Source organism: Taurulus bubalis (genome assembly GCF_910589615.1).
Source record: "Taurulus bubalis genome assembly, chromosome: 18".
Classification (NCBI taxonomy): domain Eukaryota; kingdom Metazoa; phylum Chordata; class Actinopteri; order Perciformes; family Cottidae; genus Taurulus; species Taurulus bubalis.
Window position 1 is genome coordinate 9,426,913 of NC_136606.1, and position 27,393 is coordinate 9,454,305.

The following is a 27,393-nucleotide window of genomic DNA, read 5'->3' on the forward strand; positions in this document are numbered from 1 at the left end:
ATAACACCCACATTAATGCACTGTATTTTGAGGTGTGACATTGTTGATGTTGCCTGTGTGACTTATTTTTGTAGAAACTATTGGAAGAGTAGCTGGCTGTTCTTGTACAATGCAGAAGTCCAATACAGGTACTCAGAGATTGTTGGTTCCTGCAAATTGTGTTATGCAAAGTGTTTTCAAATCTCAAGTAAAGCATTTGTCTGTAGCCGGATGCAAAAAGAGCAGTTTCCGTGTTTTGTCAAGAAGGCAAAGATTCCAAAAACACCCAAAACCATATTGTTGACTGTGCTGATCAGGCGGTGCTCAAGTGGGATTCTCAAAGAGGCCATTGTTGAGCTCACTATGCTCCTTGTGGTTTGCCAGACAGAGCTTCTTTTTTTTCCCCACAAGACATGTCCGGGCACAAGAGTTCATATGACAGAACAGGCTGGCAAATGCACAAACACTATTTAGTGTTTAGTATATTGCCATAATAGTGACACCAACGACAACAACAAAACCTGACCTTTTCGTGCTTACACAAGATGGGCTAGGCATGCATGATAACCAGCACCTGCTTCTGCAGCTTTGAACTGTTGCTTTAAGCACATATTTCTGTTTGAATCAACACTACTGGAATGTCTACGAAGGATAGATGCCTGCAGCTGCTCTCAGTAGGCCTAGATAGTGTAAAGACCTTACAATAATGATGATTACAGGACATGGTGTGATGTGGAGGGATCACACTCTGAATACTGACTGCAGTGTAAAAAGCCAGAGAGGAGAAAGGCAAGAGCACAGTATAAATGGCAGGTCTGTACCAGACCAGGGAAACACCCTCCACAAATCAGATCGCTCTAGGTGCCAGAACATTACATAAAATCCCAGCACTGAGTAAATGCATATATATCTATATATATATATATATATATATATCGTAAAGCCCCCATTTAACACCATCTTATTACATTGGTCAAAGTGCAAGTGTCTACTATTTTTAGTCAAGGTTAAATTCCATCCATAGGTGTAGTTTTTACTGCCTGGTAGCTGAATGAAAGTTTTAAGGACAAACACAGTGTTGAACTTGTCAGACTGGTGTTGCAATGGGTGTGGACTGACGACATACAAGCGCCTGATGGGCTGGCATTAACCGTGCACTGTGTGGGTCGGCTCAGAAGGGCAAACACGTTGGATCTTTCCCTACATTGGACGAACAGACAGGTTTCTGCTTGTGATAAACCCTGTAGCATAGGTGACAGTACTCTAGAGGAGAAGAGGGGACTTTGCTCATGGTGATATAATTTGCCTGGAATCAGAATGGAGACAAATGGCACAGCTGGGAATCACGGTGAGTTGGTGCCCAGATTTATGCTGCCTGATGAATTCTGCTACTGCTGCATCCAAGAGCCCACCTGTTGACGTGTTTGACATCCAGGGTAGGGTGGGGAATATCTTATGTATGTATATATGTATAGTATACTTATCTTCATGAGATTTTTGGCAATATGAGTTTTTGTGACATTATTTCATAGGTCTGTATCAGAGAGTAGCTTGGATGTTTTTAAAAGAAAAGAAAAAAAGACATGCTTATAACTACAACATTTTGTTTTGGTATATTTGTGGTTTGGGTGCAAAGATGAGGGTCAGATAAATACAATCCAACATGTAGCCTATACCTAACAGCTGGTGTTGACGTATCACCGGCTTATTGCTGTCTCTGACAAGCAAATTTCACCCAAATATTCAAAGTAGCTTTGGTAGTTGTTTTTTTTGTTGCAGGACAATATCACGTTTCACACAAGAGTAGAATACTAAACACGTGCAGGTGTCATGTCGGTCCTATTGCAAACCAAGTCTATAAGTACTGGTACAAATACAAGTAACCAAAGCTAACCTAACAACCAGAACACTTGTAAATGAATTACACATATTTACAGGGCTCTCAAGTGTCACGCATTGAGCGTGACTGTCACGCATTTCGGTCTTAAGTCACGCCCTCCCGCCACACATCGTATTTCTCACGCTGAAAAAAAACTCTAGGCTATTTAATGTGCCGCAGCGCGCAAACATGACCTGGTCGCGCTGCCCTCACCATGGAGGAATCAAGCACGTCTCCCCCGAATCCCCTGCCAATCAACAACCAACACGGGGTGGCGCTAATGTACAGCTCATTCCTCAAAGAGGATTTAACTGAGATTATTCGAGATTTTAGCCTACTAATTGTTTGAAAACAGATATGTATGCAGCCAAGTCCATACCAAAAAGAAACACGTTTAAACTGCACACATGCAACATGCATTTAAAGTTGTAATGCAGCCTATAATGTATTTTCAATTCCTAAAGCAACAGGAAGTGAAACTCCTCCTCACTTCAAGGAAAGATTGTTTTTTCTAAAATTCATGAATGCATCATGAGAGCCGATCAGAAGTGTCCTAACTCGATGACATTGAGATGTTTTAATAATAATAATAATATTAATAATAATAATAATAATAATAAGATGTTAAGAGTATGAGGTTAACTTTCTATATAGGCTTTCTATATAGAAGTCCTCACCAGAGTGTGCACAGCTGGACATGCACCGCTGCCGGGAAAATAACAGACGAGTTTAGACCCGCCCCATGAGGGGGGACGACATTAAACGCCGACTGAATAGCTCATGTTTTTACTGTACAAAATAAATAAAGAAGAGGAAGAAGTTATTCCACAATGTCTTGTTTACATAAACGTCCGAAAAGGACGCAATCCGAGGAGCGAGCTTTCCAGGAGCAAGTGAAGAGAATTGCACAGGAGAATGGAAAACGGTTAGGTGAGTTACCAAAAGGTGGAAATGCGCCTCACGCAAAATGACGCACTGATTATCTTTTCACAGCACGGGCAGGCGAATGTTTTGAACCTGGATTTAAGAAGGTGATTATCTTGTCAACATGAATCAGGAATCATATAGAAAACGTGCACCATACTGTGTTTGGGTTTCTAGGAGGCAACGCACTGTATGTAGAGCAGTAAAGAGGCTGAAGGCTTCCTCATTGCCTGGAGCGGTGCATTCTTTCTTTCTTTCTGTCAATATGGCAACGCAGAGGGGGACTAGTTGAAAATTACATCGCATGCAATCTTTTTGTCCCTCAAAAAGGGACACACACAGGAAGGAGTTTTAACCTTAAAAAGAGCTGAATGGACAAAGGGAACTCTTCTGCGTTGTTTCTTCTTCGTCATTCTGTGAATAAGTAACAGCATATGTTCATGATTTCCTAGTCCTCTTCAAAAAGAGGACACTTGGAACAATAAAATGCAAACTCTTATAAACCTCTACAAAGCAAATAATACTTTGATAAAGCGACAACCTGTTGCACCATCTTGTTTGTTTTGCTCAACCTTTTCTGTTCCATAAATGGGTCTTTTGGAGCATCTGTATCCTCAGATCTCAAACAACTGTTGTTTTCTCACTTGGAAAACCAAAAGCACTCCGGTTCCCTCCCACGTTGTGTGAGAACCCTCATCATTACCCAATTCTTCAGAGGCATTTCACCTTATTCTTAGCCATCGTCTTGCCCTAGCTTGCCCTCAAAGGGTGTCGGCAACGTCACATCTGAAACTGATTACACTGCAAAAGAAGGGGAAAGAAAAGTCATCTGATTTTCATAAACTTCCTTCAAATCCACAGATATGGGAAGTGTTTGTTGCTGCTCTCTTTTCATAACATAGACATGGTGGGTGACTAAGAACCTCTTCTTCACGGTAAAGTATTTAACACCAACAAGAGGGTGACAAACTAGAAGCTGCCACTGCACGCTCAGTAGGTTAAACTGCTGACGGAAAGCCTGACTGAGCAGGGGCGGTGTTGAAGCTCTGGAGCTGCTTTGCCTGGTCCTCCAGACGCTCATAAACAGCCTTTGTGAGGCTGTGGTGCGATCCGGGGGAAAAAATGTCTGCAATGTTTGGGTCCTGCCCACGACCGTGACACAATCCCAGCCGAGTTGTTGTGAATGCACTTATCCTCAAATGCCCCTTTGCGTACTGTGAGGATATCGATAACATTTTACACAACTGATCTGCATTTAATGACCATTTTAAGCTGGCGTGATGTGCAAAGCTCAGTCCCACCCACATACATTGACTAACACCAACATTATCTCACATCTGCACAGACGGAAAACTAATTGACTAAACATTGACCTGCCGGCATTGTGAGCTTATTGTTTGCGTTCGACAGATTCTTCCCAGTAAGCCTTAATCAGCAAATGTCTTCACCTGAATGATAAACCATCTTTCAACATTTCCCTTTCTTCCTTTGAGTACAGTTGGATTTGATCAAATATAACACAAAATATGACAATGTGTTTTGGCCTTGGAACTTCGATAAATGCCATTATACCTGCGTTATAAAGTGGAGGCAGGAAGGGTCAAATAAAAAGATGCTATTGCATTATGGGGAAAATAGATTCATTGTATTTGGAGTTTGACCCATAAAAGTCAGATATCTGGACCTCCAATGCTCTGACTTTGACTGTTTTATAAATCTGTCTCTTGTGAGTCCTCCAACATTATGGAAGTGCAATACCAACTCTCTTACTATCACACATTTTTCCTTACTAACAATGTCATAATATACCTCTATAGCAACAGCCCTGGCTCGTGCATTTTACATTAAATGGCAGTTCAATTGATCAGATTTGTGAATGACCTCTGCAGGTTTGGAGGGAGATCCAGATCTGCAGTTCATGCTGGTCGGCGGGGAGCTGGTCAAGATTCGCTCGAGCTCCTGGAAGAAGAACCGCTTCTTCAAACTGCAGGAAGACTGCAAGACGTTGTGGTATGAGTCCCACAAAACGTTCAGGCGGAAACCGACTTGTGAGTGCCGCCTTCTACACGAGTTACATCTTTTATTTACACAATGCACAAAAATGGGAAAAGTTCAAAGCTTAAAATCCTTCTGAGTTCCAGTTTCTGTGAGTTTTTCCCACTCAGGCTCGTCCGACCCACTGTCTTTTTGAGCTGTTCATCTGCTATTATTCTGTCAACATAGAGTTCTCTTTTCAGATCTCAACAATAGCCTCTCGCAAACACACCCCTCAAATCCCACTGGTACGCCAGAATATGTGAGGGTGTGTGTGGGGACATTGAACTCACACAGATTCTGCGTACTACCGTGAGGCCGAAGAGAGACTGGAAAATACTAGTGTTTGTTTGTGTGTGTGTGAAAAAGGGAGAGATTGTTTCCCTGTGATTTCTGGTTTAGTAAGCCGCTCGCTGTCTGGCTGGTGTGAATATGCATACGTCCTCTGGGCCTCTCTGATCTCCCTCCAATCCTGGCAGCAGCTGCTGCCAGCAGACCTGATAACCTCTGGCCCCAGCCTGAGCCTTAAACAAACACTGAAAGACAGAGCAGTGCCCATAATCTTCCCCGTACAGACACAGTAGACACACACTGAGGTGATATCGATCGATACGGCTGTGTGAACGGTTCTGTGTCAAAGCTGATATTTAACACGACCAAACTGGCTTAGAGATGGGCCTTGAAGTCGCAGGCATTTCCTTGTTTACGGACATACTTGCATGTTTTATTGCTTTCCTGTGGGCTTGAGCTAACCAACTCTAAAGCACGTATTGTATTTCAACAGAGTTTTTTCCTGATGCTTCACCGAAGCAGAAGTTGTTTTGTTGCTACGGACACATTTCTGTGTCGTGGCTGTAAATCATCCACTGAGTGAGAGAAAAGCCCTCCACTCTGGACCACTTCTCATTAGTCCCAATCGACTGTAAAAAGCTCCTGTTCTCTTTTTCCCACGCTCCATGACTGCCATTTACACACACACACACACACACACACACACACACACACACACACACACTGGAACATACACACACACACACACTGGAACGTACACACTGTCAGGGTCATATGAGGTGGAAAAATATAACACACATATCTCATGACATGATACACCTCCCTTGTATAACTGTCAGTCAGCTATTTGTCACAGAGATAAAGGTATTGATAATATTTGAAAACGAATCAGTTTAGAATTTGTCTAAACAATATTTATGGAGGTCTTAGCAGATTTGGTAAGTAGGCGGTTCTTGTTTTGCACGTCATTTTAACTTCCCACCTCGATCCCAAGCTAAATGGGAACCGTAAGGTCTTAATTATACGACAACGTATGAGGGCTATTGCTGGTAAAACATATAGAATATAAAATCAAAGAGCCAGGGTCGGGGGGTATTCAGTATTTAGAGTAAAAAAGTAGAATTGCCAAGATTACATTTTCAATAACACTGTATTTGGCCCAGAATCACCATAGTATCACCAGAATCATCCAGACCTTGACTCTGCCATGAATTGGGCCTATTCATAAGGGAACATACTGATTCAAGACCCCTAATATGCCGCTGTAAGCTTACATTCACACACTGACATAACTGACTCACGACAAACACCCTCTTTACTGCTAAAAGCTGTCTTCTCTTTGAAGAAAAGAGTTTTGAAAACAACAGCAGGAACTTTGAACTTGCACAATAATCTCATTGTAATACATTTCATCTGGTATTCAAGCAATGCTGGGCGTGACACGGGTGACATGACGTGGAAATTGTGGAGAGACGGAATTCTCTGAAAATGATCCAACTTTCACAAAACTAAAGTCCTGTACAGTTGTCTGCTTTTGTGGGGATAATGTGCAAGCGCTGATTAAACAAACATTGACCTTCTGGTGAGTGCCTCCAAGGTATTTTGTTCATTCAGCTGAGTGTAAACCAGTATTTCTCCACACCGCCCCCTCACTGTCGTGTTTTCCTCTCCAAGTAGTCTGACCTTTAGATTCATCGTGCCCCTAGATAGTCTCTGGTTCTCTCAGGAACAATGGCCGCTCTTCACTCGCCTCCCCAGCCTCAGGATGTAAAGGGTGGAAACACTGTGATTGTAGCCCAGCTTCAACATATGGCCTCTTAGCTAAGCTTCTGGTGTTTTGTTACAAGGGCGGTTGTTGCCATTTAGCGTGATTACATCATCGTGCACGCTCTTCCGTACATTAAGCTGCTCAACAACAGAGCAGGACCCCCAAATGTATGGGTGAAAACAGGCTTTGTGTGCAGAGACCTTCAGTAAATGTTCTCTTTGTGTGGGTGGTTCATTTCATAAATGTTGATCATAGTATTTTATGTCTTGCCCATATGTGCCAGTGTGTGAGGCGAGGAGATCAAGGGAGGCCGGATTGCATCAAAACTTAAAAGCAGTTATCAAATCTCTGTGGAATGTGTTTGGGTTGCCAAAGAATCCAAATGTCTGCGAGGCCATCTCTTAGACCGTCTCTAAATCTGTTGCTTCGTTTAGTATTTGGTAAACAAAATTCAAGCTCAACCTACTGTTGTTAAGCAACATATAGCAGGTAGTTGCAGTAAGAAATAACTCTGTTGTAGAAGGTCCTATCTCACTACAATGTATTCCTGCATGAGATAAGAGATTTGTTTGGGGGAAAACAACACATTTTGAATTCATCTCTTTGGTTGTTCCAGAATATATAAATTCCTTTTAGACGCATTTAGAAGCTAAAGATGATATATTCCCCCAAGAGCTGATTCAGACTAAAACACAGCTGGAATATTGGTTTTAGGGGGATAAAAAAAAAATACACAAATGACTGCTAATGTCGCTGTGTGTTTGTCGGATGTGTAAATATTCAACTGTTGTGGCTTGTGAGTGAAGGCCAGAGAGGCGAGCTGCCACACAGACACAAAAGCCTTCCTGTAGATAAGTTTTAAAAACTATTTGTGGCGCTCTGTGTTGTTTGTGCCCACCAGAACAAAACGTCTGCTGCCACCAGATACTGACTTGTCTCAGGGCCGACCAGGCAGCAGAGCTTCACTTTTGAGAAGCTCTGACCGGCAACATTTCTGCATGTTTGCTTGGAAAATTGGTCAAACGATTATTTGGCTAGATTCATTTTCTGTCGCTTGACTAATGGTCTAAATGTATCAGCTCTTAAAAAACACCATTAGGAATCAAACTGTTTCTTTCTCATACAGCCCACGATAGATTACATGATATCTCGGTCAACTTCCGCTGTAAAGGGCCAAGTGTGACTTCCAGCGAGGTCACGGTTGTTCCCAATTATCACGCTGAAAACTACTGTATATATGATTTTAAGACGCTATTAACAATTATCAGTACTACTGTTAATGGCAGAATTGGTAATCAATAAAAAAGCTATTTTTCATGTTTTGTTTGTATTAAACTATTAAGTGTTGTTCTCTTTTGATAACGGCTAAATTACAGGAAACTTACTTATCCAAATAACAAAACAATGCAGGTGATCGTTTCGCAAAAATGTACATATAATAATGTAATATAAATTTTATCTAGTTTATATTGAAATATATTAAATTTTGTGGAAAGACAAATGAGATCTTAATTTAATTTTGTTAGTAATCCAGACTCTGAGTTTCCATCATGGAGTTAATTAGTTCGTAAACATATTGTTACTTGCATATGTCAGATATAAACTTGACTCCAATTCAAGAGGATGTTGCATGTCAAACCTAACAGCGTGTTAAAGTATTTTTTTATACTTGTTCACGTTTTTTTCGGGGTGCATTCTAGTGTTTTGAGGTAAATGTCGAACAAAAGCCCTTCCTCTCTCCAAACAGTCTCCATCGATGACATCGATTCAGTGCGGAAGGGCCGTCAGTCTGAGGGGCTTAATAAACACACCCACAGCAGCGTTGAAGACCAGTGCTTCTCCATCATCTTCAAGGGCCGCAAGAAAAATCTGGACCTGATGGCAGCCAACGAGAACGAGGCGAAACAGTGGGTCAACGGCCTGGATAAGATCATGAGCAACATGCTCAACCTCAGCCGCCAGCAGAAGAGTGAGCAGTATCCTTGACTTGTGGGTCTTTTAATGAGGAATATGTTTGCAGGAGGGCATAAGAGGAGACAAGTGCCTTTATGTTGTCCCAAATGTGTTGTTTTGATCTTAATTGTTTCAAATATAATTCCTAAATCTAAATGTCAGTTGGATCATCAACTGCATGCGGAAAGCAGACAAGAACGACGACAACAAGATGACCCTTAAGGAGCTGAAGCACTTCCTGAGACAGGTCAACATTGAAGTGGACGACACTTACGCGGCGGAAATCTTCAAGGTGAGTCGCAGTGAGACGTTGCATCCTGCAGATCGATACGTCGTCCGTAAAAATGCATAGTTCGCCAAACTTAAACTCCAGTATGTGTTTCATCATGTCGCATAGAAATGTGACGAGTCCAAATCAGGCTCCCTGGAGGGCTCAGAGATCAAGCACTTCTACGACCTGCTGACGTACCGGGAAGAGATAGATGTGATTTACGGGCAATACGCTCAAAATGAGGGCCAGATGAGCGCCAGAGACTTGCTCAACTTCCTGTTGAATGAGCAGAGGGAGCCGGTGTCCATGGAGGACGCTCTCAAGCTGATTGAAAAATACGAGGTGGATGAGACAGGTAGGGGCTGAGTTGTTTTGGAGTTCTATACAACACGGTGTTGAGAGACACCGTGTTCCACATGCCGTATCATATTCACCGGGTCCGTCTGTCCTCTGTCCACCAGTGAAGCAGAAGAAGTGCATGTCCAAAGACGGCTTCCTGATGTACATGCACCAGGAGGAGGGCTCCATCTTCAACCCGGCCCACAAACAGGTGTATCAGGACATGCACCAGCCCCTCAACCATTATTACATCTCCTCCTCACACAACACATACCTGATGGCAGACCAGCTCAAAGGGCCCAGCAGCACAGAAGCCTACATAAAGTAACTACTTTTACCGACTTACTGTACACATTGGATGTAACGTTACTTGAGTTCTGACAACAGTCTTTCCCTATCATGGCATTGTTTTTACATGAAAAGCAAACTTACAGCAATTTGTTGGAGATATGGATCGTCATTTTCCAACCAGGTCCCAGGTACTGAACTTAGGAAGTAAAATAAAATGTATGTCTATTCTTCTTTGGCTTTCCAATGTATCTAAACAACGGGAGCTTTCTCACACTTCTTGTAAAGGAGTTCGCTATTATAAGAAAACAAGCAACAATCATTGTGATAAATGATCATAATGTAACCAGAATGATGCACACAAGTTGAAGCAGGCTTGTGTCCATCCACCCAAATAGTTCCAGCTCCTTAAAAGAGTGCTACCTTGGGAGCAGGGACTTTTAAGGGGACAGGAACTACGGATGGCCCAGGAACCAAAACCGACCGTTGTTAAAAAAAAGAGCTGGAGTGTAGTGATCCCTCCCAGGTTTTCATGAAGGTTTTCTTTCCCTGCAGAGCGCTGATGAAGAGCTGTCGCTGCGTGGAGCTGGACTGCTGGGATGGGGCTAACGGAGAGCCGGTCATTTACCACGGATACACACTAACATCCAAAGTGCTCTTTAGAGACGTCATTAAAGCCATCAAAGACTTCGCCTTCAAAGTATGAGAAATAATGATGATTGTGTTTCGTATCCATCACCGTTCTGCTCATCCATGCAGTTGTGGAGAGCTTCACCTTCACTGAATGGTTGTTTCCTTCTTCTCCAGACATCCGACTACCCAGTGATCCTGTCCCTGGAGAACCACTGCACCGTGGACCAACAGAAGCTCATGGCCCATTACTTGATCTCCATCCTGGGTGATGCGTTGGTCTCAAAGCCTCTGGGCAACAACATGCCCACCAACTTCCCCTCACCTGAGGTGTGTACATCTCAGCTCACTGATTTCTTTTATGACACATTCAGTCTTTAAAACTTTGATCCCAAATAAACACCAAAGGCCGTACATAAAAATTCCACCTCTTAAGTTAATGAACCACTTCACTTTCCTGTTTACTTTAACGTGACTATTAGATTTGTCTGGGAGACGAAGCTGAAGAGATGAAAGTAAAACCCAATCTTCATTATGTGAGGACCAAACGAAACCACTAGTACATATTCAAAACAGCCTCTGCTCCTTCTCTATGTTTGAATAATGTGGGTACACAAGATCTTGAGTTTTGCATTTTGTTATCATTACTGAGTGAGCGCTTCGAGATAAGTTGTTTATTAACGAATAAGTAGTCAATTGTTATCTCCGCCAGCTTTATATATAGGGATAATGCTTTACGACCTTGTGTGTGTGCATGCATACCCGATAAATTATGATGCAATAAAATCAGTCCCAATACGAGATAAATAAATCCCAGTTGTTGTTATCTTCGCCGCCATCTTGTTGTCTGAGATTCAACTCTTCTTTGTTTGGGAGGGAGGAGAACCCACACCACCTGGCGGAAATCTTTTTAGTGTTTGCCTAAGTCTGCATGTTATTAATCAAGCATTATATAAAAGGAGTTTTTTCTGCGACAAACTAATTTCATTAACATCTATGACGGATGTATTGAAAAAGTCCTCAGCACTAGAAACGACCCAAAGTAGCACTCATGTAGCACCCATGGGATAAATGCCTGTGGCATTGTGAGGAAGATCTAATTATGTATTACAACGCATTTTCCTCTGTCATTGGCTGCTGAGAGGACGTGATGAGGAGTCACCAATAACATATGCTTTTTTTCCATTGAAAGACAATAATATGCTTCCCTACACTCAGCAATTATGTGGCACATTACTTTTTAAATTGCGACACATAAACACACATTTTGTCGGTTTCTGTGCAGGAGCTGAAGCGAAAGTTCCTCATCAAAGGGAAGCGGTTGAACAAACTGGATGCGGCCCTCAATAATAACAGCTTCATAGAGGAAGACACCGTGTCTGAGGAGGATGAGGCTGCAGATTGTAAGGAGAACGACCAGAAAGCCAAATCAAAGGTGGGTCAAGTGTTCATAATACATTTTACAAGTACAAGCATGTGTATTTCCTTCAACGAAACTAAACTGCTATCCTATCTCCTTTTAGAAGTCAAAAATCAAACTTGCCAAAGAGCTCTCAGACATTGTCATCTACTGCAAGAGTGTCCATTTCAATGGCTTTGAACATGCCAAGGAAATGCAAGCCTTCTATGAGATGTCCTCCTTCAAGGAGAGTAAAGCTTTCAACCTGGCTGAGACTTCAGGTGAACATCATAACGTACGAACCTTACATTCAAATATGACTTCTCATGAGCAGCGTATAAAAACTGTTTCAATTTGTTCTCGTAGCGACGGCCTACATCCATCACAACATGGACAAACTCAGTAGGATCTACCCCGCTGGCTCCAGAACGGACTCCTCCAACTATAACCCAGTGCCCATGTGGAATGTTGGCTGCCAGATCGGTACACTCCCTTTGCTGCATGCAGAAATCCAGCTATTAGTATTTTAAGTGTTCGAGTAAAAAGTAATGGTTTCACTCCCTTCTCTCTCTGATTTGTTTTTTAGTGGCGTTGAACTTCCAGACTCCCTCCAAGGAGATGCACATAAACCAGGGTCGGTTTCTGCCAAACGGGTCTTGTGGCTACACCCTGAAACCAGAATTTCAGAGAAGCCTGTCCTCTCAGTTCGACCCCAGCGCACTTTCCAAAGGGCCCTGGCTAAATAAGAAGACCTTTAATGTGATGGTGAGAGTTCTTCGCAGTTAAACTTGAAAGACAGGTCGCACCAAACCGACACCTAAGAACTAGCGGTGACGAAAGCCGACTGTTGTGTCGTGTTTACACTGTAGACATGATTTTGTTTCTCTTCATAGTTGTATTGTTACATATTTGTGCTCTGTTTCCTGATACAAAAGGTGATCTCAGCTCAGCAGTTACCTAAACTCAACAAAGACAAACAAAAGTCCATCGTTGACCCCCTGGTGAGAGTGGAGCTGTACGGCGTCCCTGCGGACAACGCCAGCAAGGAGACGCACTACATCGATAACAATGGTGAGCGTAACGCACTTACACATACACAGATATGGACACACACACTGCTGATGTTACACGCTGAACAATAATGCCTCCCTGCAGGGTTCAACCCGATGTGGAATGAGAAGTTCGCGTTTGACGTCAACGTCCCTGAGCTGGCCATGCTGAGGTTTGTGGTGGAGGACTATGACTCAACATCCCAGAATGATCTCATCGGGCAGTACTGTCTACCGCTCACCAGCGTACAGAACGGTAAGAGAGCTCAGTTCAGGGTCAAAGAGCACGAGGCACTGAACCGGAGAAAGCAAGACGAAACAAGCCCAGATAGTTCCTGGAGCAGCTTTATGTCAAATCATATGACTCTTGTGTTTGTACTCTGATTTGCTGACGAACCTAAAACTCACTTCCTTTTTTTCCAGGGTATCGCCACGTCCCGCTGCTCACCAAGAGAGGTGACGTCATCTGCTCGGCCGGACTATTTGTGCATCTCATGCTCATAGACGCCCGGTAGGATCGCGTCTGGATAAACCTTCACGTCAGCAACAGCATTTTTATAAAAACTCTTGAAAGGAATTTGTCCTGTTTTAAAGCTAAACATAATTTAAATCATGAAAAAAAAAGTTTGTCATCCGCAGGTACTGAATCTCAGTTCCCGGTCAGTGTATAATTTTAGCTTCTATTTTTTAAAGTATTGTAGAGAGTATTTGTATCTTAACAAAGAAAGAGTGAATGAAGATGTTAATGAAAGAGCAACGGGAGAAAGTATTTAAAGGAAGTCATTAAACTCTATTTGCCATATTGGGGAGGACGGTGGCACAATAAGGATTTCTCTCCCTTCAGGATCAAACAAATCATGCTCATGGACACAATGTATTTGTCAAGAAACACAATGAGCACTCAACTGATTTAAATTTAGTGCGGTTATGATGTTGGTGACTGGAGCAACAGTACAAACAGTATGATATCAAAACAGTATGATGAAAAGGCAAATGTTTTGCCCATTGAGAGAGCCACATGTGTGTCTGCTCCACAATGTTTGTCAATGTTTTAACATCACACATAAATCTGCTTTTAACATATTGAGCATTAATTCATCTTATCAAGTATTTCATGTATATGAAGATTTTAAATCATACTTGTCTTGTCTCTTATCTGCATTTGCACTAGCTCTCAAATAAAACCAGCAAAGTCCCCGATTCAAGCTTTTGTGTGTTTATTCAGCCAATGACAATAATATCCTGAGGAAAATCAGATCATGGAACAATTAGCATAAAACATTGAACAATATGGATAAATATAAAGCACAACAATTGTAAATAGTCTTAATTTAACTGTAAATGGTGTCCTTGATTTTGTATTTTATTACAATCATATTAATAAGATAAGTCTAACATTTTTAATCACTTTAACTTGGTTTATGGTGGAAAAAAAGTCTGTAGAAAAAAAGCAATATTCAGAGGAAATGATCAAGAACCGATCTTGTCTTTGAGCCAACAGCTAAAATGCTACTTTAGTTAGTTTTTACAAAGAAGTTGTCTGAATAAAAATGGAACTGGCTTGATGATGTTTCCCTGTAAATCCAACAGCGCATGTTTCTCAGAAAAGTCCTGCTTTCTTCTTCATGTCACTCTGCCTCCACTTTGGCAGACGCTTGAAGTCCAAGCGAGTCGTTCCAAGCAGGTTCTCAAACGCAACATCAGAGAGGTAATCCTAAAACCACAGCACAGAGGACAGGAAACAGTTAGGCTGACCTCTGCTGTGCTCTCTGTGTTAATACACACTCATTATAACTGAGTCACATCGTCTTCAGTGAATCACATTTACAACCACAGAGGGATTTGAGTCCTTGGCAGTGACTAAATGCCCCTCCTCAAAGCTGCGCAGGCCACAAAGAGACAGTGACTCCTTGTGTTAGTGTTGTGTCTCTTTAAAGTTGTTTTGCGCTTTATTTTGTCGCCTTGTTGTCATTATTTTGTATTTTCGTAGTCATTGTGCATCTTTCTTGTCAAATTGTACTCATTTTGTGTCTCCTAGTACACATTTTGTGACGCTTTGTATTCATTTTATGTCTCTGAGTTGTTTTGTGTCTCTTTTTTCAGTCATTTTGTGTTTCTTTAGTTAATTTTGTGTAGTTATTTTGACTTTCCTTGTAATTATTGTGTGTCTATTTTTAAACAAACTGAGAGAACAGCTGAACTAATTGTGTGTTTATGCTGAACTGCATTTTAGTGAAATGTTACCGTAGCCTTTGTATGGTGTGCAGCTGTAATACTGAGTGAACCACAAAACAAATATTAACATTATATTGTATTACACTCAATATTAAGACTAATCAGGATCCATAGCAAAGACCACGATCACGACATCTCGGATTTTAACTGAGCTGTGACTTTCCAACAAGAAGGCACGTTCACAAAGCATTCACACCTGCTACATAATGACTTCCATGCTTTTGCAGCATCCATGATTCTATACCCACCTCTCTCAGGCTGGGGTCCACTCCCTGTGGCAGCTCACTGGGAGACTTGTTGACGATGAGCTCCGGGTCCAGATACATCCCAGAGCCTCCAGCAGAGGGGGTCACAGCGCCGCCAGCTGGGGAGGATGGACTTAAGCTAGAGGAGGGGCACATGTTCATGGACACAGAGGTCTGGGCTCTCTGGGTGGACGGGCTGCTGGGAGTAGAGGGTCTCGGGGACAGATCCCCCTCGTGGACCCGGTAGACTGCAGGAGAGCCTGTGGGGCCTCCTGGAGCCCTGTACCCACCTCCACTAACCCCAACAGGACTCTTATTGAGATTAGAGTTGTTCAGATCCTGCAGATGCAGAACATGGTTGAGTAAAATCCTATTTTTGGTGGATTTTTACATGACATTTTGGAGAAAACATCAAAATATTGGAAATATTGGAACAGATTAGTAACAGTATTATTTAACACATTAGGTACATTAGGTGTTATTACATGTGTGATATTAGTATATTTATCAATTATTAGAAGGATTAGTATCAATCAATCACTTACAATATTGATCTGTGAAAGAGATGCTGGATCACTCAGCTTTTTTTTCATCTCCTCATAGGAGTTGCCTCCCTGTGGAGAAGATCAATGAGCCAGGATTGAGAGTTCGTACGCATGCAGGTCGTCTTCATCTTCAAACAATCCATGAAATCTGCATGTTCTCTCTAATTTCTAAAATGATTTATTCCCATGTTTGTGTCTCTTTTCAATCACCTGTGCTGATGTAGTGGAAATGCACATTTATAATAACATTACAAATGATTGAATCATGCCACATTATTATATCAAGAGTGCTCTAGGGCCTCTCACTGAGATCAAAGGGCTCATAACAAACTCACGCTCCACTTATGAGTATCCCATGCATTGAACCAGCCAGTGAACGTGGGTGGTTCATAACCCTGTTTGACAACAATGATGGGTGTGTCGGGGTCGCGGCCTGCAGGGTGAGTCCTCAGATACTCCTGCGCGCTATTCCACGCCTCCTTGGTCTCATACTGGTTGGCTGAGTTTCCAACCCACAAGAAAATCTGAGGTGTTTTAAAAAAAGAAGAACAAAGATAAATCCCTTCTAGAGCACTGTGAACTAAGTGTTTTTAATTAAGTAGCCTCTCCATAATTTTGTCAGACACTTAAAATAACAATCTCAGACAGTCAGTGGAAAACACAAACACACGGATGGAGAAGAATTGTCCGATATGATTAAATTGCAACCTGAACCATTTACCATTACGATGCAAATTTGAGATTTGTTGATGCATAAATTAATAACTGTATGACTTCTGTCCGCCGTACCAAAAAGACTCTTTCTTCTGTCTTTTATTTTGAGCTGATCTAACCGTCCCTCATAAGAACTTATTTATGGTTTATCTGAATGAAATAAGAAATTTATAAAATAAACATTCAGTACCTTTGACATGAACCAAAAGTCCTGCAGCTCGATCGAAACAATGTAGCAACACTGCAGTTACCGAGCTCAGACTGGAGCTACTCAGCCACTAAGGCACTCTACAACTGGCTTTATTCTTTCTTCTAATTTCTAGACATTATTAAAGTAGGTTTGTATTTGAACCTTCTAACTGTCAGCTGTCTGTGTTTATTTCCATGGCATGGTTAAGCATTTAAAGCTTGTCCATCTTCAGCGCTCCATGTGAAAACAGGGTCTATGTCTCCATCTAGTGGATGCATATTGATGCTGCACCCATGCTAAAGTAACGAGCTGGACCAATGGACCATTATGAGTTTCTATAAAAAGGGACAAATATAAAAGGTCTCATTGATTTACTTTTTAAAACTAAGCCCAAAACAGCCGTATTTAGATTGAATCAAAACCTATATGTAAATGAATCAAATTCATTTTACAGTTATCTGGAACATTTCCAATGGTACAGATGGTACCTAAATGTACCCAAATGGCCAATTTGGAGATTCTGCCTGAACATGCTCCTTCCGAAACCCCTTCAACTTTGCGTAGCTTCATTTCATTAGCATCAGTCTGTGCACAGGCAACATTCAGATGTTGTGTTATGATTTGCTTTGTTTGTTTTGGGATGCAACTGCATCATTCCAAAGAGATAATCGCTCCAAAAGTGCACAGTTTTGTCAAAATTGCTGTGTTTCCTTTTCATCTACTCTGACCCAGTTACATTCAAACACACCTCTGTGTTACTAACAGCCCGAGTCCACCACTGCCTCTCACCTCCTCCCAGGTGTCCAGCAGCATGACATCCTCCTCGTCCAGGTCACCCTGAGCGTAGTCGTCCACCTCGGTCATCCTGAACTGACCTATCTGATTGGAGCATTCAAACAGCCGGGGACTGTGAGGAGGCTCCTCCATCTGCAGTCTGAAACAAACCATAGCTCCCACCGTCATTACAACTGTCATCTGGTGTGTGTGTGTGTGTGTGTGTGTGTGTGTGTGTGTGTGTGTGTGTGTGTGTGTGTGTGTGTGTGTGTGTGTGTGTGTGCGTGTGTGTATATGCAGACTATATTTCAGATGACATTGGGCATATTCCGCTGTCCTTGATATAAAAATAATCCATGGAGATGTAAGTGTAAGCTTATTAATGTTTCAAAATATGATTAAAGAGCCTTTTGGGTGAGTTTTGGAGTCCTTGTTTATATGGTGTTGCTTTTTATACGATAGAATAGAGGAAAAAGAAAATATGTATATAACAAGGCCTGTTTGAATGTTGATAGTCGTTAATATGTTGCTGCTGAACTATCGTGAACAAGAAAACCAACTAATTTCTCTTGAGATTGCAATAATATCACCCCAAAATAAGAGCCTGATTCAAAGGTGTGAAGTCGCTGCTGTCTGTGCGTACCTCTTGTCACAAGCATAGGGAGCCTTTCCTCCCAGAGCTACCCAGAAGTCAGCTGGCTCCTGGCCCTCCATCACCACCTGCTTGTCCTGCTTGGACAGCACATCAGACATCGCTCTCCCCATCACCCTCTCATCCCCGCTGCAGCCCTGGAGACACACAGAAGCCGACATCAAACAAAACAGGGATTTGTGTGAAAAAGCAAACACACAAACGCAAATTCACATTTTCTTTTGAGGCTTTGTCAGCTTGTTACAGTGTTCCATAACGAAGCACGTACCTTTCCATACCACAGGTAGCATATATGGTTGGTCTTTAGCAGGAAGACATCGTTGGTGTTGAGAGACGACGCCCTCGCCAGCACTTCAGTGGACTTGGTGTTCAGCTCGTTAGTCCCTCTGACCTGGAATAGCCTGGCTCCTTGTTCAGGGATGACCACACCAGGTCGGCCCGTACCACCCTAAAGACACACACACAAACACACACACAAATTCAATTTTTTGCACTTTCCTTTTGAGAGGTAAAACATTTCGTATGTATTGCAGTAATAATGCAGTAATCGACCACAATTGCAAAAAACTAAACAAGATAAAGGCCTTTTAGCATTTAGGTATTCGCAACCAGCAAAAAAGAAAATCTTCAGTGAAGAAAAAGGCACCTCAAAGATGATGAGTTTTCCTTTGAAAATAGCAAGGAAATGGCGAGGCTCCTTTCCCATGACCACCCTGACCTGGACCGGGGCTCCATTGTACTTGTTATCAATATTGACGGCCTGGTAGGCACAAGCTGTGATCTCATCTTTAGTGGCATGACGGCCCTGGTGGAAGAAACATTAACTCAAGTTAATACAGAGTAGCTCTTCTTTTTTATTCACCAGAGAGACATATATAAAAACAATGTTCCTACTGGGATGTTACTGACCTGCCACATGTAGAGTATGTAATGCTGCTTGTTTGATATTGTATATGTGTACAGCACCAAGTAGCAGTCTCCTCCGTAAAACTGTCCATAAGTATTTGGATCTACTTCGGCCACCTCCAGGTTCTCGATACGCCACACCTGAACATTTACAAACATAAAAAAAAAAATATATATAGTAATTTTAAATACAGATAATAAGTCTATCTACCATTTTGTGTTTTTTGGTATATTGGCATCAGAAGAAGTTTCCACACCTTAACATCTCCAGAGCCGTCGTCCACCATGCGCTGCTGTGCTGCCAGTTCAGGACGCGCGTGGAGCTCCATCACATCAAACTTCACTTGGTCGACCTTTGCTGTATGGACCCAAAGTATTGAGTATTACACAAGTAAACAAATCATTAAGAAATAGATAATCATATAAATGATATACAAACAAAATATAAGATCTTATAATGAAATTGTAAAAAAATACATATTGAATAAAAACTGCTTAAATTGAAGACCTACAATATGTGCGATGTTATTGTGAAAAGAAGCAGGTCAGGTATTGTGTTACCTATCTTCCCCATGCTGTAGGTGGATCCAAGACCCTGAGTTTGCCCTCTATCTCTCCAGGATTTGAACAAGTGCTTGAACATTGCGGTCTCTCCTCCGTCGGTCATCACCTTCACACTGGTGCTGGATGGGTAGTTCTTAGCTTTGATGTAGCCCTGGTAGAAAAGTTGATAAATTATTAGTGTTTAACTTGGTGATCCTGGCAAAAAAAAAGAACCATAATATGAACTAATTTGATAAATAGAAATCTTTGAAGTAAACTCACCACCGCCCTGTTGAGAGCTTCTTTCCGCTCCTCCTTGGAGGCCTGTTTGCCTTTCCACACCATCACACTAGAGCCTCTCTGGTCCGCGATGTAGCAGTCCTGACAGTGGGAGAGAAAGAAACTATGAGCATGCTCTATATAACAGTCTCCAAGGAACGTGTTCAAAGGATGAAAGGGAATTACAGAGGAGTGCAGCAGATCTTGGGTTAGAGGCTGCGTGGCCACTTCTTGAACCACTAGATTGCCGCCGTTTTCAAAAACGCTGAGGAGAAAGAAAGAACAACGTGGGATTGTGTTCAACATTCCCAACACGTTGCAGAAATGATCTCACAGATCAAGAGGTCCTTACTGGTAGAGTCTGACGTTGGTGTTCTGCACCTGGTCAGGTTTATCATCAGGAATGGCTTCCTTCAGCGGCCCAGTTCTTTGGCCGAGCACCGCCATCATTACTTTCATGAGCTCTGGGGAGTCCTGCTCATCTCCTCCCTCCACCAGGCCGATCTGAGCTCGACCTCCTCTCTCCCGGTCCCGGATGTCCTGAGCCAGCAAGACTGCCTGCAAACAAAAACAGATTATAGCTTCTTCTTTTTTTTTGCATATGAAAACAAACATGAATGGTCACAGACTGGTCCAACGTCCACAGAACAATTCAGTCATGAGGACATTGAAAAGATAAAAATAGAAGGTGTATTGTTATAACTGAGAAATAATCTAAAATTTAGATTTTTCGGCTAAATGTATATCAGATTATGATTGTGTCTTTTTTCCTTACTTATTTCCCCTTGGTTGTAATACTTCGCCATTAATTAATAATTACAATTATATTTATACAATTATAATTATTAAACAATTATTGACTTAATAAATAGAGACTCATAACAAATTATCAAGGGCAATTCATTTTTATTTGCTGTCCCAACTTTTCAATGACTGTAATGTGGACACTTTTGTATTATTATTTTCCCTGATTTTATTTGGAAGTAATTTGGTTAGAACCAACAAATAAAAGAAAATCCAACTCAAATAAAAAAACAAGAAAACAAATATATTAGAATATTGTGTTTTTTTTATATTAATACAAAGTCTCAACCCCTATTTGGGAAAGTCATTTTTGAAAGTCTTTTGTATTTCCTCATGTGACTCTTCTGTAAGTGCATCACTGCTCTTCTGTAATCAGAGTGGAGGTTTACCTTGAGCTTCTCTCTCCTGTTGCTCTGGGGGCCGTTCCACTGCACGATGGCTTTCCCCATATCCAGCAGGAATATATCTCCATTGTTAAAGCTGTTCCATGACACCTCCACCTGCACACACAAACACACACTTTAACACGATGGAGAGTTATTAACCTCTATACCTTTATTCAAATGCAAGGGACATGCTGTCATAAAACCAATAAAAAGAAAACAAATGTTAGTAAAATATTAATTAAATACCACACAGTCATAGCACTTGTCAGACAATTAACACCTACTTTGACAGCTAAGGCGAAAAGCACACCGTAATTTGTTTAAGAGGGAGTGCCGACACCCCTTGCTGACGCCTGTGATAGCTCCAGTGGGAGGGACAGGGCAAGCAGCAATAATTCCTGTCCTTGCCCTTTACTGTATATTCTACTCTGCATACCTCTGATGCTGTGACATGCTTCCTCCCTTTGACGTGCAGCAGTCGCAGGACGTTGTAGACGTTTGTGTCAACATGCTGAAAACCTGAGGCCACTCCACCCTTCTTGTAGCTGTGGAGAGATCAGCACACATTACCAAAGTCCGGGTGTCATAAAACAGACATGGAGCAGGATTATTGCAAAAGCACCTGGCTGAATTTATTATTTTGTTAATTTTGCAATTTAAACCTCAGTGTTACATAATCGTGAAGCAAAAACACAACAAAAAGTCAGCGGTTAAAACGTTTTCTTTGCTAAGCTGCCGCAACAAAACAAGTGTATTTGTGTCATAATGATTTCACGCAGAGGGATTACTGTTCAAGTCTCAGGGAGATTACGGCATAAGTGTGTGTGACTACTTGGTCACCACCCCCCGTTCCAGATTGCACACCAGATTTCTTTCTTTGACTCACATGAGGCCATTTTTGAAGTAGCTCCTGAACCGTGGAGACTCATTACCCTGCACCTCCCTGTGCTGGACCGGACTCCCACCCAGGTGCTCGTCCAGCTGGGTGACGTAGATGGCCGCGGCCCCTTGCTCATCCTGAGAAGAGGAGTTTCCGATCCAGTAGTGGATGTCGGCCGACTGGCCGGAGCCTTTGTTCTGACTTACCTGGTGAAAAACACAGCCGATGGAAGACCAACAGTTACACATATGTACCATGGAAGCATGTTTCAGTCACATGCCTTTAGTGTTGAGCCTCCTGAGAAATCAACCCGTGTTGTACTTACATAAAGAACAATGTAACAATCTCCCTCAAAGAAGTTTCCAAAGCCTTGAGCTGGAACGGGGACCATCTGCATGTTCTGAAGGAGAAAACAACAAAAATTAAATGTTAGACGCAATGAAAAATAATACCGGTGCCAGTAACATTCACAAACGCAGTAATATGATATCTGTCTTACGTTGATGGTCCATATCTGCAGGCCTGGCTTCTGGCTGACATTTCTAAATGTGTCTTGATTGTCATCACTCATCATTCTGCTGAACTGAAACAAAGATACATGAAAGGTTCATCCTTTGCTGTGTAAATGCATGTAATGATTAATGCAATAAAACACATTTAAGGTATGTGAGATGTATAAGAAAAGTTACAAAGAATGTTTAAACATCTTTGTGATGTTGAAGCACAATATCTAAGATATTCAGATACATGGTCTTGGTGGAATGTAACTCTCTGTACTTAAGAGCAGCTTTGAGCTATTTTAGACTTCTACTTCATTATCATCATGTCAATATTTAACTTTTACCGCTTCACAAATATTTAGATTTAAACCCTGTATAAATTAGTTACAATTAGTTCTGCCTCAACCAACTATAAAATCCAATGATATAATATATAGTAAGAATGGCCACAAGGGCCCAATACAGCGTTAGCAAGTAGCCTACTTTTTAAGCCAACTTTTTATATGTTTACATCAGTAATAGTTTGAATGCAGGACTTTTACTTTTACACAATAAGAGCATACTATAACCTTTTAAATTGATGTAGTGCGCTGAGCAAACACGTTCTTCTTGTGTAGACATCCAGCAGCTATGGAGCACCATTTTTCTCCATTAGGAGTTGTGACTAAATGTACGACCAATGCATTCTCTCTTTTTAGCCCTGTTATTGAGGAAATGTGTAGGTAATTATCTGCTCAATGCTACACTGTGTTCATTCATATAACTTTGTCTGCCATTTAGTTCTCAGCAGGTAGCGTACAGTTGGTATTATAAGCATTTGTGCGACAGAAAAAACGATGACCTCTGAAAGTAGAACTGAGGGGAAACTATAGAGCATGTTAACAGTCTGTACCACCACTGCTTGTGGTCTAACTGTATTAAGAGTGTTAGAACCTTTAACAGCATATTGTGAAACTAACATTTAATAGCAACTCTGCCAAGATACGTCAACAGAAAAATATAGCATTTGTGAAGCCTCTCATATCCCTCATTGCTCGGTTCCTTATCTTTTCACTGGAAACAGATGTTTCTCAAGTGACAAGTGAACCATTTCACAAGATTCTATCTGTGACAGTAAAACACGTCTTTAATGAGTGTCATCTTGGCATCGTAGCAACATACAAGTTCTGCAATCAGCGGCGCTTAAACACCTCTTGACTCAGATATCAGAAACAACAGCACTGATAAGCAAACACACCAGCTGAGTCAAGACGGTATACAGGCTTAATGGTGAGACGTGGAAACAGGCTCGGTGGGACGCCACCCAGGCGGCAACATATCATGAATGCAAATACAGGATCTATGCATGTATGGTGTGATTGAGCAATGGCTGGGGGAGCTGTGGTTGCCGTTATTCTCCTGGGAAATATACCAGCTATAATTAATAGGCTCACACAAAACTCTAATCTTGGCTCCAGGTGAATGAATGAAATGCCTGGCTGGGCAGTGATTAATGAAGTGGGTGGTGTAAGGTGAGGCAGATCAGGTCAGCTGTACAATACCAGGATGTTAACCACACCCTTTATTACTACTATCAAGGCTCAGGTTTTTAAGTAATCAGATAAAAAGAGGTGACACACAGAGCAAACAGAAAAAGGGTTGAGATTTTAATAACACAAATGGGCTTGGGCTAAGGTTGCAAAATCATACTTAATCTGGTGTGGCAGTCTGAGGAGGACAGAGAGTCTGAGAGACCAAGTCAAACTGAGTTAGCAACATCTCACATATAATATAACACATATAGTGTTGTGGTTCAATAAGCAGCTTTAAAGCAAGATTATGTGGCCACAAGTGACAAAAGTAATAAGTATGTGATCGCTAAACATAGTTTAACTGTGGTCAGGCTTGCTAACATTAGCTCACATTAGCTCACATTAGTTCACATTAGCTCACATTAGCTACCATGTACTACTGGTCAGACCAGACCAAGTGAGGCTATAGCAGCTTGACTCCAGAGTGTACTAAATAGGCGTGAACTTTCTAAAGGTGCTTGCCTTCTGCACAGTAGACAGATTCCCATCTAGAAAGCTAAATATCTGGAACTGTCTGGGAGTCTGTCAGGGAGCTTCAGCCAATGACAGTGCAAGAGCCGGGATGAGGGGAAACCCAGATGGGGTCGTCTCACCTATAGCCTACCTGTGTGACCTGTGTTGCATGTGCAGTTGTTGTTGTTACACCATAGGCTGTTGGATGTTTGCATGGCTGAACATAACACATAACACAGTGACTGATCTACATGGGGGGAAAAGACAAGTATTGTGGAAACAGGCTGTTATGTCAACATGTGTGCCGACTACAACATCAACAAGCATGACTACTCTGCGCCTGGTGAAAGATCTTGTGGCGTCAATGGACCCTTCTACACTTCCTACTCACAATGTGAAAACAAAAATAGCCACAGGCTGGTAAATATTCAAAGGATAACAGCAATTACCTCACAAACGATTGTGAAATGTTACGTTTTAAATGATGGGGGAAAAGATCTGTTGCTAAAAAAACTTTCATCATCGTATTCCCGATCCAAACATCTATTGACCGTTTCCTTTTGTTATCTGGGCAAAGGAGTGGCCATACCTATGCCTACTCCACATATCAAACTCTTACTAAAATAACAGTTTCCCTCAGTATGCATGTCATATTGATGATTTGTTTTGGATGAAATAAACCCTTTTATTGTTTAGTGTATTATCTCACTTTCATAATAAAAACAATTTCTACATAAACTTTGAAAAATCGGGAGAAGACTACATCCTAATTGATTTAAATTGGTTGACTAAATGAAGTGACGAAATGGCGTTGTTACTTGAACAACATTTCGGCGGTAGTGGTAACTCCCTGTTGGTAATGAAAGACAACCACTGTGCTCTGCAATCTGATCCGCCTCAAAATATATGAAAAACAAATAATTTCTGAAAAGATCAATTGAACCCCGGTGATGCCTCTAGTACTGTGACAGGAAAGACTGGTTCCACCTCCATCAACCTGCAGTGTCCATTGACTCAGCGACACAATGAGCTTTGTCAGTGCTCTATATACTGTACATGCAAATGTGTTCACCTCCAAAGTATATAACATGATGTAGGTTTTAAAACGGTCTGTTTTAAAGATAAATATGATAATGAAGATGTCATCCTCCCCAAACTGCAGTGATTCAGATTAAGGACATCTATATGATTGGAGATATATATTAAAAACTACTGAAAATAATCTAGAGAAAGCTCTCACCAAAACAAAAGAATGTAACTTACCTTGTGTTGTGTCTGGCGGAGTGGAGGCCTCGCTGTGTCCTACGAGTTGTGGAGTTAGATTAGTGAAATGATGTATTTATGCAATAAAATGTCGCTGGCTTTCCCTCCTGTGTGCAAACTGTGTGTGGCAGAAAGGGCTGGATGTATTTGTCTCCACACCCAAGTTTGAACACACCTGCAATTTCCTGCCTCAATATTTACACTACAACAACCGTGATACGCCTCTCCTTACATTGTTCCCCAGCCCCTTCTAAAATAAAGGTGTTTTTGAGGAGGAGATTCTGGCTTGTTGTAAGGAGGAATGAGGGGAGACACACTTGCAGAATGAACCACAAAGTCAAGACGCTTGACAAAATCATCCACAACACCTGAAATGAGATGGACTCGAGCTTAACTCGAGGTTCCAAAGAGAGTCGTGTTTTTGTTGGGCTGAGCCCTCTGCAGCCCAGTGGGCATTACAGGCGCCACTTGACACCAATTATTCATTCAGCAACTGTTACAACTAGCAGATGGGGGAATCGGACTCGAGGAGCTGCGAGTGGTATTGGAAAGGAATCAGAGGCTTTCTGTGGCTAAGTCTCTCGTTCTGTGCCCACTCATATAGACACTCGAGGAGGAACGCTTGACATTATTGAAGGTTTACAGCTCTGGGCTTTGATCCCCCAACAGAGGAGGCATTGGCAGCTTGTGCTAACATTTGTTTGCAAAATGTGGAGAAGAATTATAACACACTGTGTCCAAAAGGGATTTGCACACTTTTTTTGAAGTATTAGACCAGAAGAATCTTTGCAGTGTGTGGATGTTAATCCATAGTAAAACACTGCATTGTGTGTAAAGAAACAGTATAAATACATCGTGGGTGAGTTGCTTTTACAGCTAAGGATAACCTTGGAACCGATCCGTTTTTACCTCTACATAAAACATCAAACCCTGCTTCTGCTTTCCCCCCAAACATTCTCAAACTGTGTGAACAATCTGTAAACTTCTTCTGTTGGACGTTGCAGCGAGTGCATGAATCATAGACGGGGCTCCCTGCTGATGTTTTCTGTTCAGGGACACATCTATTACACTTGTCTTTGTCCTATATACTTCACACAATCCCTGCCAGGGAATATGAAAACAGATTTGTTATGCAACTACCCTAGTTTTCTTGTTAACCAACAGATTCAAGTCAACATGCAGGATGAAAGTGTTTCTTACCTTCGACCACGGCTTGTCATTTTTAGATTGAACCCTGGACTCCATTAGGAAAATATGATTATTTCCACAACGTGGTGAATGTCAGTCCCCACATATCTGAGGGTCGAATGGAAAATTTAAGCGGAAAAAAAACCCTCCATAAGAGTTCTGCAAGCTTGAACAATAAGCTCTGTAATACCTAATCCACTGCTGCAGTTAAAGTGTCTGCTACGTAAGCGGAAGCTAAAAGTTCACATCAAGATATCACATAAAGCTGAGCTCCTCTTGGTTGCACATTAACCAGTTTTTTTTCTATCCATGTTATTAATGCACCTGCAGATCAGACAATGGAGCTTTGCCCTTTGTAGACAAAGTCAGTTGTGTCATCTTGTGCTCAGTACTGTTTAAAATGGCCTTGAATGCAAAGTGGACAATAAAGCATGTTATACTTGTTATTTAGCATTTGTTAA

The 27,393-nt window shown here is 41.7% G+C and overlaps 2 protein-coding genes across 4 annotated transcripts; one reads left to right on the forward strand and one right to left on the reverse strand.

The window, feature by feature from the left end:
• Nucleotides 1-1,240: 1,240 nt before the first annotated feature.
• Nucleotides 1,241-14,004, forward strand: plcd1a (phospholipase C, delta 1a; the record flags this gene model as incomplete). 3 transcript variants are annotated; one of them, XM_079234503.1, is made up of 15 exons in its annotated part: nucleotides 1,241-1,327; nucleotides 4,672-4,830; nucleotides 8,623-8,851; nucleotides 8,991-9,120; nucleotides 9,226-9,454; nucleotides 9,561-9,762; nucleotides 10,282-10,426; nucleotides 10,534-10,686; nucleotides 11,642-11,791; nucleotides 11,880-12,036; nucleotides 12,122-12,238; nucleotides 12,342-12,520; nucleotides 12,691-12,826; nucleotides 12,911-13,060; nucleotides 13,228-14,004. In XM_079234503.1, 15 exons carry the CDS (start codon nucleotides 1,297-1,299, stop codon nucleotides 13,317-13,319), a joined length of 2,259 nt encoding a protein of 752 aa, XP_079090629.1. In that variant the 3' UTR covers nucleotides 13,320-14,004. The 3 variants fall into 3 exon arrangements, with proteins under 3 accessions (XP_079090629.1, XP_079090630.1, XP_079090628.1); XM_079234504.1 differs by having other exon boundaries at nucleotides 1,247-1,327; nucleotides 4,672-4,792; XM_079234502.1 differs by lacking the exon at nucleotides 1,241-1,327 and adding an exon at nucleotides 2,689-2,788.
• On the reverse strand, nucleotides 14,005-26,989 carry vill (villin-like; the record flags this gene model as incomplete). The annotated part of the gene is made up of 21 exons (XM_079234501.1): nucleotides 14,005-14,518; nucleotides 15,288-15,623; nucleotides 15,830-15,898; nucleotides 16,165-16,353; nucleotides 17,523-17,667; nucleotides 18,151-18,296; nucleotides 18,428-18,607; nucleotides 18,806-18,964; nucleotides 19,069-19,206; nucleotides 19,323-19,423; nucleotides 19,627-19,780; nucleotides 19,891-19,989; nucleotides 20,074-20,152; nucleotides 20,240-20,445; nucleotides 21,081-21,191; nucleotides 21,514-21,622; nucleotides 21,964-22,163; nucleotides 22,283-22,357; nucleotides 22,457-22,540; nucleotides 25,745-25,783; nucleotides 26,945-26,989. 21 exons carry the CDS (start codon nucleotides 26,987-26,989, stop codon nucleotides 14,405-14,407), a joined length of 2,778 nt encoding a protein of 925 aa, XP_079090627.1. The 3' UTR covers nucleotides 14,005-14,404.
• Nucleotides 26,990-27,393: the final 404 nt, after the last annotated feature.